The following is an 11,364-nucleotide window of genomic DNA, read 5'->3' on the forward strand; positions in this document are numbered from 1 at the left end:
GACAAAATTTTGTCTTTTTTATCTGAATGCATTTTATTCAAATAATCTTGTAGCCTTGAGGGTTTCATCGCTTGACAAAGACAGCACTCACAGTATTCACCACCGCACGTGCAGCACTTAACCTAGCTAGTTGCTAACTAAATTCACTCGTTTTGGTGATATAGTCGAATGACATTACTGGCTGGATGGCGTTCGCGCTTTTATATGAGGCAGCAGGCGGGCCTAGTACTTTCGAGAATGGAGACTAGAAACTTCTCGCTACGCATTGAAGTTTACCGTCATCTATTGTACAGTTTGACAACTATCTTCTCTGTGCCCTTTACTGCCCCCCTAAAGGCCTCCATCCAGGGCCCACAAGGGAGCGTTATCGCCCATTTTGAGAAAGACTATCCTATAGTCAAAGCATTTATAATGGTTGATTCAAATCATTCATTAATAGTTATTTTAGTTGAGAACGAAATGAAAGTTGACACATCGTTAATAATCTGTTTTTTTTTTTTCAGTCCCATCCGCAAGTGACGAAACAGAAAGCCACTCGGTTCCGGCAGTGGCTGAAACGTTGGGCGTGCGATCACGTTAGTGACACTCAATCGAAACAGTGCACGGACTGGTTGATGGGTAGGTGCGACGGCGTCGTGCCGAACAGGACGCGCGTCCTGACGGACAATGACCTCTCGAGGACTCCGTACGTTCCGTACAACAGGTATCGCGTCGAAAGGCTGCTGGACGACAGCGCTGACGAAGATTCGCCCTCGTGAAAGGAACGACGCCGTGAGTGCGGATCGGTGGTGGTAGCAGCCTTGAGAAGGCGTCGTCGGAGGAAAGCTTCGCCAAAACGACGCGGATGTCTCCGTCTTGAAATCATCGCGGGTCGACGCGAAGCGCGTCGGGAGGAGTTATCGACAGACAGGGGCGGTCCGGATGTGGGTGCGGTGTGGCGCAGTAGGTAGGATCGAAATAGCTGGGGAAACCAAATTAGGTTTGAGGTTGGGCGGAGTAGTAGGCATAAGAGGCATATATTTTGATGAAGTCGCTACTTTCACTAATCCTGATACACCACAATTTCACAACTTTTTCATGTTTTATCACAGTATTGATGATTTTTTTTTCGTTTCCAACTGGCATCCGTAGAATAGCCACAATTTCTTCTCATGGAAAAAAGGCCATAAAGAGCATTGATAATTATTAAAATTCTGATGAATTTTGACAAAAATCGTTGATTTTGAAATTTTTTGAGTTCCCACTTATGCTATCGCAAAATATTCCATCTGTAGAGATGAAACGAAAAGTACCAACTGGTGGAGGAATCAAAGTAAGTGGAACGACCAACGAGAATTATCATTTTGGTATCGTATTTATAACAAAAAACGGCTAAAATTATATAGGAAATTTCTTCAGGGCCTTCGATTTATTGAGACATGGACTTTTTCTTTGAATAAAATTACAATATACTGAGGATACACTATAAAAACACACTTCTGTCTATTTTCCATGATAGTTCTATATTTGTTGACTAGTTTTGGTCATTACCCCATTTCAAAACTGGTTTTGAAAATGGTGTTATGACCGAAACTGGTCAACAAATATAGAACTATCGTGGAAAATAGACAAAAGTGTGTTTTTCTAGTGTATCCTCAGTAAACATTAATTTCCACAAAATGAACAAGTCATCAAAGAAGTACAATATTATAGTTACAGTAAAAATTAGTACAAAAAGGATAAATTTAACATAAATTGGTAGAAGAGAAGTAAAACGTGTATAAAATTTTTTGTTTCAATTTTGTCCGAGAGACTTTTTAAAAGCATGTCACTACCTGAGAAGTAGGCCACACCTCAGTGTGGCTTACTTTCCGTTCTTGAAAATGGCTTCAAATTCAAAACTGAAACGTCAAAATACTAAAATGTTGAAGTGTTATCCCGGGTGTACATCCATTCCTTTTTGTCAATATCACTACGTTTCCGCAAGATCGCACTTGCCATATTCATGTGATCTACTCGTTAGTTGAACGTGAAACTGTTTAACAAAATAAAGAGATTGCATTTTTTTGTCTTCGACTGCAATACCTGCTTCAACTGACCGAGGTTTTCAGTGTCACTATTTTTTGGGTTTGAAGGCTGAGTAATCTCGAACGAGTCATCGGAGATAACTTAGGATGTATAAACCTCTGAAGAAGCTAGCCACGCGCCAGAGTAACGTCACAGCCTTCAAACCTAAAAAATAGTGAAATCGTTTCTCAACTCAGCCAGTCCAGCTAATCTTTCCCTTCTTTATTCACTTGAAGACAAGAATTATGAAGAAGCCATAATTTTTTTATGTGATCCTGAATTGTGACTCAATTAATTTCAGAATTGAAATGAGGCAATGCCACTGAGAATTAAATGTGAATTCAGTTCACAAAAATTAGTTATAAATCAACCTTATCAAATACGTATTTCATTCTTTTTTTTGAGTTAGCTACAGTCTGTATTTGTTATCAGTTTCTTATGTTAGTTGTTCATAACATTGAAATCACCAAATGAGAAGTTATACAATAGAAACTAATTTCTTAATAGCAAATAAAACTCGCAAATGGATAATATGACGACAGACACTAATAACATATTCACAAGCCAACTCAAAAAAAATGTGCTCCAAACAAATTTATATCTGATACGGTTGATTTGTCAAAAAAAAATCAACTATGCTCAATCAAAATACAATTTTCGAAAATTAACAATTGAAATATTGAAAAGATAAACAACAAAAGTAATAACAGAAAGAGTATATTTAATTGTACTTGATCATTTCCCAAAATTATATTCAACTTCTATAATCAAATTTATAGTATTACTTCTGTGGCCTCTCACTCTTTTCTAACATTCTCTTTCGACTTGCCTATATAAAGTATTCAATATAAATGTTTTTTAATAAAATATTTTTCTTTTCACCAAAATACCATTTCAAAATCAGTTGGTACAAATGAACTACTGGGTTTGTGTGAAGCTTCAAGTAATTTCAAAATTGATTATGTAACACAATCAACGGGTTGAATGTTGGATTATTGGAAATTATCCATAAATTCAAAGTCGGGTGAGCTTAGTTGATCATTATTGAAAATTTCAGATAACTGGTTGATTATCCAGTTACATTTTAGGTTTACTGCTCAGGAGGTTTCTCTAGAAAATGGCTGTGATAACACTGAATTTCATTTGAAGATTATATGAATGTTACGTAGGTCGAATGGGGGAAATTATTTCGAATTGGAAAATAGATCATAAAAGGTTTCTCGTGAATCGACTGATTCACAATTTTCGACACAAGATAGTGAAATAAATGGCCTAGTAGAATCTAAAAGTTCCTCTTGGATGGTTATATTCAACAGATATTGAACAGAAGAAACATTGATTTGTTGATTCAATAATTCATTAGGATTTGAATCTGAAATTGTATTTCCATTCCCTTAGTTGTCGAGAAAGAATGTATAGTTTCTGAAATAAATTTATTATTCTCTACATTATATTTTCAACGTACTGGCATATACAGGTATGTCTGAACTTATGAAAATGCGAACATTGGAAATGTGGTAATTTTGTCAATTTTATTTGAATATGATATACCACTCATTTCAAAATTATAAGAATCATTTACGTGGAATTCACAATTGCTAACAATGATTTAAAAGTATCCGTAAAACCAAAAAATTCATAGAAAGTGCATATTTGGATATTCGAAAATACCATTTAATTTTCAATTTGCATCAATCTAAATAAGGATCTGAAAAATTGAAAAACGTTATATTTATCCTTTATCTTTAATTTGGTCAGAATAGATATTGACATCTTTTTTAGAAAATGCAATTTCTGAAACTGTTCACTGTTTCTCAGCGTATTTATATGGAATTTCAATTTGAAAGCAAAATTATCATGAATCACAAAAAAAATTATCATTTTTCAAAAGGTTGAAACGTTTCCTTTGAGGATTTTGAAAGATAGACATTTTAAAAGTGCTGACGGCTGAAATCCCGTAGTTTAATGTTTGTACACTGGGAAAACATGTCTCAATGCAAAGCTTATATTTTTAATCTTTATCGATAACCTTGTATAATGCCTTATGCCTACTATTCTTTTCCCACAAAGAATATGGGTTGAGAAGTTACAGATAGAATTAACAAAAACATTTTTTTGTTTTGTTTGAGTACTTAATTACTTTATTTCTTATTAGACAGAATAGTGTAGAAGCTGAAAGTTGATAAACTTACCTAATGCTCCACTCCTTGGTTGAGCTGCCCCTCGTCGTTGTCGAGCTCCCGCCGTCTTTACGTTTGATCTAAGGTTGTCCTGCGCATATTTTTTCGGTTGTTTTTGTTATGTCATTTTATATGAGTTGTTGATGCACGAATGACTTTACGCAGTTCCTTGTGAAGTGAATTCGGGGGTTAGACTTTACTTTTCGTGTTGTGTGAATTTATTTTGGATGTTCCTCTTGGATCTCTCTTGGCGTTTTGTTTTTCGTTATTATTTATTAAAAGTTTCAAGAGGTATGGATTTAAGAGCGACGCGGAGCAGGTGGACGAATGCGATTATTTTGTTAACCGGTTAAATATTTGAAACGGTCGATTGCAAAAAGAAAAAATGTTTGAGACCTCTCATTATTTGGTTTCTGGAGAACTAAAACCAATCTCAAAAACGAACCATATCACTTTTATGAACAAAATATCGTTAACCAGTTAGTTTCATGTTCCAGTAATTTCCTCCATTTGTCAATTAACATGAATATTTCGATTGTTTATTTGGTTGTGATTTACATTTATACTTCAAATTTCTAGATTATCTACATCACCTCCATATTTTTCAAGCATCAAGCAATTGAATAAGCATTTGAATTAACCAGTTAATTGTAAGTTACATTGAAACTATTACAAATAAAAAATTATTTTGGTCAGTTTTTTTTCTTGCTCCATTTTGTAAAGTTCAAATAAACTTTGACATTTCCCCGATATTAATATTTTTAAGCACTAGACAGACAAAATATTTCCAGATGTTAAAATCTTGCATCAAAAAATATTTCATTTCGGTTCATTGTTGTTTATCTTCAACTGGTTAATCATATCAATTATAGATACATTGTTATGATGGTCGGTTCAAATGAACTACTATAAAGTATTTAAAAAAATGTATTTATGATTAAATCATAACCAATTGAATGTGTGAATTACATTAAACCTCTTAAAATGGAACAATTTCAACTGGTTATTTTAGTTAGTTTATAAAATCTAAATTTTTAAGATGACCGGTTAAATATTATCAGACATATTTATTTAGCTAATTATATAGCCGGTTAATGGTCGAGTGAATTTCAAAGTTGACCGGTTAATTATTTAATATCTGAGTAATTATAACATAAAATTATATGATTAAAAATGAATCTTGGATTGGTTTTCTTTTGATTTAGGGATGGGCCATATAATTTTTTTCATTTGGTTGGTATTGATGTCTGAGTGAAGCACTTGTTTTATTGAATTCACGTACGAATAAATTGTAAAATTGTTCTACGATTCGTTACCTCTTGAAACTTTTATGTAAGAGAAATTCTATGTTGTTGATTCAATATTGTTTTTATGCTTTAAAGAATTAATTTATTAACCCAATTTGTAAAAAAAGCCCTCGAAGTGATACTTTTTTATATCTATTGATAGTTTAAGAACCAAACTTGTACTTGTTTTGTACAGATATTTTAATTGTTAGAATAAGTTTCTCCCCGTAGTGGAAAAATGAATGCCCTATTTATATTTTTTGAGCGTGTTGCACTCTGAAAATGAGAAGCAAAAGTTTTATCTCTAAGAAAAAATCCGACTAAGCTATATTTATTTTATTTTGTCTCCAACTTCTCATTTTTGGATCATCGCGTTTTTATATTGGATCGACCAGGATTGTTTATATAAAACTGTTGACTGTTTATATTTAGTCTCTCGACATTATTCACGTTTTTTTTATTATATTTTATAGTACAAAAGACTTCATTAAAATTTTCTTGTGAGACACACAAAAAACGAGCACTATTTTCGATCAGGCTATCCTTTTTCTTTTCACCATCAGCTTTATATATTATATGTTATTTTTTTATTTTCTGTTATTTAAACGTGTTGACATAATCTTTGAAGCAAATTATTTATTCGAATTGAATAAGGCTGAGAGCCGTAGTGACAATTTTCGAACAACGAAGTATTTTCTTTGGAAGCTTGTATATTCGTACGTATATACATATTTAGTTTGGAGGTGCACAAAATTCGGAAATGATGAGACAGCTGTCGCATAATGCATTTGAACTGATTCATTGTTGAACTTCTATGAGAAATCCTGTTGAACGTTACTATTTGATGTCAAATTATAGGGATGTGTTTGACTGGGGAGTGGGGGATGTCAATTGGACTCGTGAATTTTCTTTGTTCGGTAGGAATACAAATTTCTTTTTCTAGTAGTTTAAATGTACCCATTTTCTATACGTTTTAAAGCCTTTTTTAAAAGCTCTTTTTAGATTGAAGTGAATGCGTCTTTTAATTTCATTTCATGGGTGAAAAAACTTATCATTTTTTTTTTATTTGACTTGCTTTCGTTGAACGAATCTTGGAAAATGTTATATGAATATATATACTAAGTACAAACTCTATTTTTATATGATAGAAAGTTGAAAATGCTTTGTAAAGATATGTCAGCATTTTAAGCCATCCATGTAAATATTAGATTGTAGAAAATGGGAAAATAACCAATGAGAAATTAGTTTTCTACGTAGTATAAAACATTCCATTTTATACGAAAAGTTGTCCTCGAAGCGAACGTATCGCGACATTGTAAAAAGTATGTAAAATATAGAAGATTTGGTTATTTTCGCATGGATTACTCGCTTTGGATTGTTGTAAAATTAGTTTTAAGGAGTCCAAAGGGAGAGCAATATGTACACAGTAAAATTTTAAAAAATGTACACTGTACATAAAGTTTATATATAAAAAAATCTCAATGAAGGTGTGTTTTTATTTCAACCCCTCATTTACCGAAACTTTTTTTATTTAACACGCTTTTATTAGCTTCACATGTATAGTATGTTTGTATTTGACAGAATTATTGATAGTATTGCTTGATCTATTCGCGGGCAGATGGCGCTATACATAACCTCCTTGATATAGCAACATTATTGCTTGATCTATCCGTGGGTAGATGGGGCTGTACGTAACCTCCTTGATATAATTCGAACTCACTTTATATGTATTTATTCATTTGAAAAAAGTATTTTTTTTTATTAACACGTGCGCCTGCTGCCTTATAGGACAGTGCGCTAAAATTGATAAATAGTAATGAAAAAAATGGTTGTATTCGTTTGAAATTGTATTTAGTAACTGGGACCCATTAAATTAATCGTGTTTAAAATTTGAATTATTGTAAAGGTACTAAAATCGATAATTGCACTGAATAATTGTTTTTTTTACTAACCTAGGTGTAATACTAGAAGTTGGGATGATTTTGTAAATATCTTCCAATGACTTTGAAAATCTAATAAAACTAGCTACTTTTCCTATAATTTCTTATTAAAATAAGTTAAATTTTGAGAAAATAACACACGTACGCTTCATACAAAAACACATCTACATAATCAAGTGGTCGTTGTCAAAATTTCAGCACCCAACTCCGTAATCAGGACGGTGTGTTCAAATTGAGCCGTTCGAGAATCGTCTACCGTCACGGCTGTCCAGTCATCAGGCAGAATCTCTATCATCTCACTGCCTTGCGTCAAGATCGGCTCTATAGTGAAGGTCATTCCAGGCGCCATTATGCCGGGGTAGTTGTTTCCTGTGGAAAAGAATGTTCGAAGGAATCTTGTTTTAAATTATTTCTTTGGATGAATTTTAAAGACAACCTGAAGGGTGCTCTGTTTCAAGCTATCAATCTTCACTTCTTGATCTCAAGGAACATTGTTAAGACGGGCTGCAGTGCACCGAATCAGAAAACTAAAAGGGATGCAGAAGAGCGCCCAAAAAAAAGTTCATAAGTATCAAGAATAAACACGTTATCAGCTAAAGACGATTGTGTATACTAACAAAACATCGAGAAGAAGCTTGGTTTGAAAGTTATTCTTTTATATGTCTGCATACTTTAAACCTAATCTTTCATATTTTGATTGCGTAGTTTGATACTTTGGAGAAATTTAAATAGATTTTTGTCATCTGCAATAGCTCAATTTCATAACTTAAACTCAATTCTGAAATTGAATGTTTACATAAAAATAAATGGTCCTAGAATTGAACCATGTGGAACACTACATGTTATATTTCTTGGTGAGCCTCTTTTATCTTCTGTGAAACATTCTAGAACTATTCAGGCTTTGTATGGCAATTGTGATAGTTATCATGACCACATGCCAGCATAATTTCCGTCTGGATGTTTTGTATAAAATAAATAACACCTATTTATTGCTTTTAGAAGACGAAACAACATGTAAGTTGTATACTTATTTTGAATTGTCATTTCTTCCTCAATGAGGATAGTTTCTAACAAAATATTCCTATGAAAAAAACCTTCACACGGCGCAGTCAGTAGGATTCGTGTTTTTTTGTTTGACATTATATAATAAACATATGTGTAAAATATTTTCCAATTTCAGTAATAAAGGTAATAGTTTTGTACACCTAAGTTATTGAACACTTGTATTGTAAAACTGCAGTATTAGAAATCAAATTCCCTCTGGAAATGTAGGTCCAAATAATACTGACTGGGCCTCGGCAAGGATGTTCTGATGGGTGGGAGAAGTTTTCCATACTCTAAACTAACTTTGAAAGAAGTGTAATTCTATTACGAATTTTCATCAAGCTTTGGCCAAACCCTTCAGAAAAAATAGAAGGGATTTAAAAAAGATTGTAGAAATAGACCTTAGAGTTATTAAAAAATGGTGTATTATTTTATTTATGGAAAATTTCGAAAAAACAATACATATTCCTTCTGTTCATTATAAAAATTCATGACCAAATTAGGACCTACCACAATGCTTTTCAAATCTATGAAAGTATTAAATACTTAGAAGTACAGATTAGGTTATTTTAATTGGAAAAACTCACTGACCATATAAAAAAAAAGATGTTTTTTATTCAAAAATGTTTTTGTTGGATCTCAAAATGTTATATTTTTCCTCATCTCAATCATAATTCTGTTAACAACTTTCATTTTAAACATGAAACACTATTATTATTGTCAAATTAGAAAATGAATCGAATTTGCACTACAACGAACACTTAATCAAAAACCACAGTGCTCTCATCAGCACGTGGAAGATAGAACTGTCAAATACTTCGTACACAAACTGAAATTAAAAAAAGATGCAACTTACTTGTGTGGTATATATCAGGCGGTCCATGAAAATAATGCCCAATTCCATGACCTATGAAAGCAGGCACAACCTGATACCCCAAACTATAAGCCCTCTCTTCAATAAGAGCCCCGATATCCCTGAAAAACTTCCCTGGCTTGCACATCTGAATCGCTTCATTCAAACATGTCTCTGTTGCCTTCACGAGGTCTCTGCCATCATTATCAACTTGACCCACGAGAAACGTTTTGGAGCAGTCGCCATGGAACCCATTGTAATATACCTAAGAGTCAATGAGAATAATTTTCATCTATTCAACTGGAGGGTTATTTTTGTTGTACCTACTGTAACGTCCACGTTGATAATATCTCCATCTTGCAGAGGCCTATCGTCGGGTATGCCATGACACGCCACATTGTTGACGGACGTGCAAACGGACTTTGGGAAGTGCTTGTAGTTTAGAGGAGATGGATATGCGTTGTTCTCTATGCAGGTTTTGAACACTAGTACGTCAATGTCATCTGTGGTTTTTCCCACCTGGAACAAATACAGATGTGAGACAAAACTGATTCTTCATTTTTGCATTTTTAAAAATGAAAATATTCCCAGAGTTTATTCTGTGGGTTCTACTGATTAGGTGTGAATTTCTGAAAACTGGAAGAAAGCTTATTTTGTTACTGTAGTTTTATCCTCTTACTTTTAATTACAATTCAATATTGTGTTTGTAGGAGTAAAAAGTAAATAAAAGTTGGGTTATGGCTGAAAGGTCTGTTAATGTCTAGAAAGATACCCAAGGTTTTATTACTTGAGTCTAAGCTATCATACATAATAAAAAAATCAGCAATTGCACTTTTACCTTTTCCAAAGTTATATGTTTGTATAACCTTCGTTTATGTATATTTATTTCTGTTGGAGGATGAAGTTTCATCAATATTATCATCATTATAAAACCTTATGAATTTACTATGCACTTACTTTCACTTTACCTCAATAAATTTCTCCACTTTGTCTAAAACATAGGCGGCTAGTCTACAAGAATCTCGCATCCTAGAAATCTGTTCGTGGTTCTTGATTTCCGGATGCTCAGGCACAGTTTCTGAAGGAATACCCGTTTCATGATAACTAGGCTTTTTAATATACTCCGGAACTGATACCATGGGAGATATATTACCAATATCGACGATTTTGTACTTTCCAAAGTTCATTCTGGAACAGAAATAATTTGATTGTAGTGTTTTCAGAGATATACTGACTCAACAAGGAATTAAATTATTCTTAGACCATTACAAAAAATTATAGGTATCTATTGTTGGAATTTGGATATATATTTATGTGATTTGAATGATGTTTACAAGTGATAATATTACATACTGAAAACTCCATGAAAATCTCTAGCCAAAATATTATCTGGATGTATGAAAAGAGCTGAGAAATAAATGAGAAAGTACTTACTTTTTCTTCCAGAACAAGTTTCTGTGTGGCAACTTAGAACACATTCTAGAAACGTTCATTTTTAAATACTTTGATTACTTTGAATTAAACTGGCTCAAAATAAACATTTCACAAGTAATAATCAAATTTATACGTTTGCTGCAATTTTTAATATACAGAGTGACGTCATATTGTCATTTACAGTTGTCAAAAAATATAAACAATTAACCTCACAAAATTTAAAATTTGACGTTTGTGTACGAATAAATATCATTTAAGGCATAAAAGATAAGTTATAATATTTCCCACGGCTTTTTTTCTTATTTTATTTTTGTTCACTTCATGAAGTTAATAATCTATCTTCTTCAGGTTTAATTGGATTTGAGTTAGAGTGTGCATTAAATGTTTTTTGCATTTCTGTAAAAAAATAAATAGATGCAACAACGAATAATTGAATATTTGTAACTACGGTTGACAGAACGGTTCCTTGTCAATACCATTGTTCAATACCAATATCGTCATTTTCCTTATGGCTGATGTTCGATTTATAATACCTAGACGTCGCCCACTCCGTGAATCACCGAATAGAACTCTGTATCCTC

At 32.9% G+C, this 11,364-nt stretch overlaps 2 protein-coding genes across 6 annotated transcripts in view; one reads left to right on the plus strand and one right to left on the minus strand.

Annotated features, from left to right (window-relative positions):
• Sin3A (SIN3 transcription regulator family member A) overlaps positions 1 to 6,998 on the plus strand; it is a 29,627-nt gene extending 22,629 nt beyond the window's left edge. For all 5 annotated transcript variants that reach the window (XM_074176419.1, XM_023170162.2, XM_074176421.1 and 2 more), the window contains exon 12: positions 504 to 6,998. In XM_074176419.1, the coding sequence (XP_074032520.1) occupies positions 504 to 758 (255 nt within the window). In that variant the 3' untranslated portion in view covers positions 759 to 6,998. The remainder of the gene's footprint in view (positions 1 to 503) is intronic.
• A 543-nt stretch (positions 6,999 to 7,541) lies between these two features.
• LOC111513947 (methionine aminopeptidase 1D, mitochondrial) lies at positions 7,542 to 11,210 on the minus strand. The gene is made up of 5 exons (XM_023170170.2): positions 10,784 to 11,210; positions 10,318 to 10,537; positions 9,677 to 9,868; positions 9,353 to 9,614; positions 7,542 to 7,821 (listed from the first exon to the last, which is right to left on the minus strand). The coding sequence occupies exons 1-5, from the start codon at positions 10,840 to 10,842 to the stop codon at positions 7,625 to 7,627; spliced, it is 930 nt and encodes a 309-aa protein (XP_023025938.1). The 5' UTR covers positions 10,843 to 11,210; the 3' UTR covers positions 7,542 to 7,624.
• Positions 11,211 to 11,364: the final 154 nt, after the last annotated feature.

Source organism: Leptinotarsa decemlineata, unplaced genomic scaffold (assembly GCF_025532065.1).
Source record: "Leptinotarsa decemlineata unplaced genomic scaffold, Ldec_3_MD MMD2_tig00001719_RagTag_RagTag, whole genome shotgun sequence".
In the NCBI taxonomy this organism is placed as follows: Eukaryota; Metazoa; Arthropoda; class Insecta; order Coleoptera; family Chrysomelidae; genus Leptinotarsa; species Leptinotarsa decemlineata.

Coding starts and splice junctions, on each gene's coding strand:
- LOC111513947 (XM_023170170.2), bottom strand. CDS start 10,842: ATGAACGTTTCTAGAATGTGTTCTAAGTTGCCACACAGAAACTTGTTC. Junction 10,538..10,783: donor AACTTGTTCTGGAAGAAAAA/GTAAGTACTTTC, acceptor TTTCTGTTCCAG/AATGAACTTTGGAAAGTACA. Junction 9,615..9,676: donor TTATCAACGTGGACGTTACA/GTAGGTACAACA, acceptor ATTGACTCTTAG/GTATATTACAATGGGTTCCA.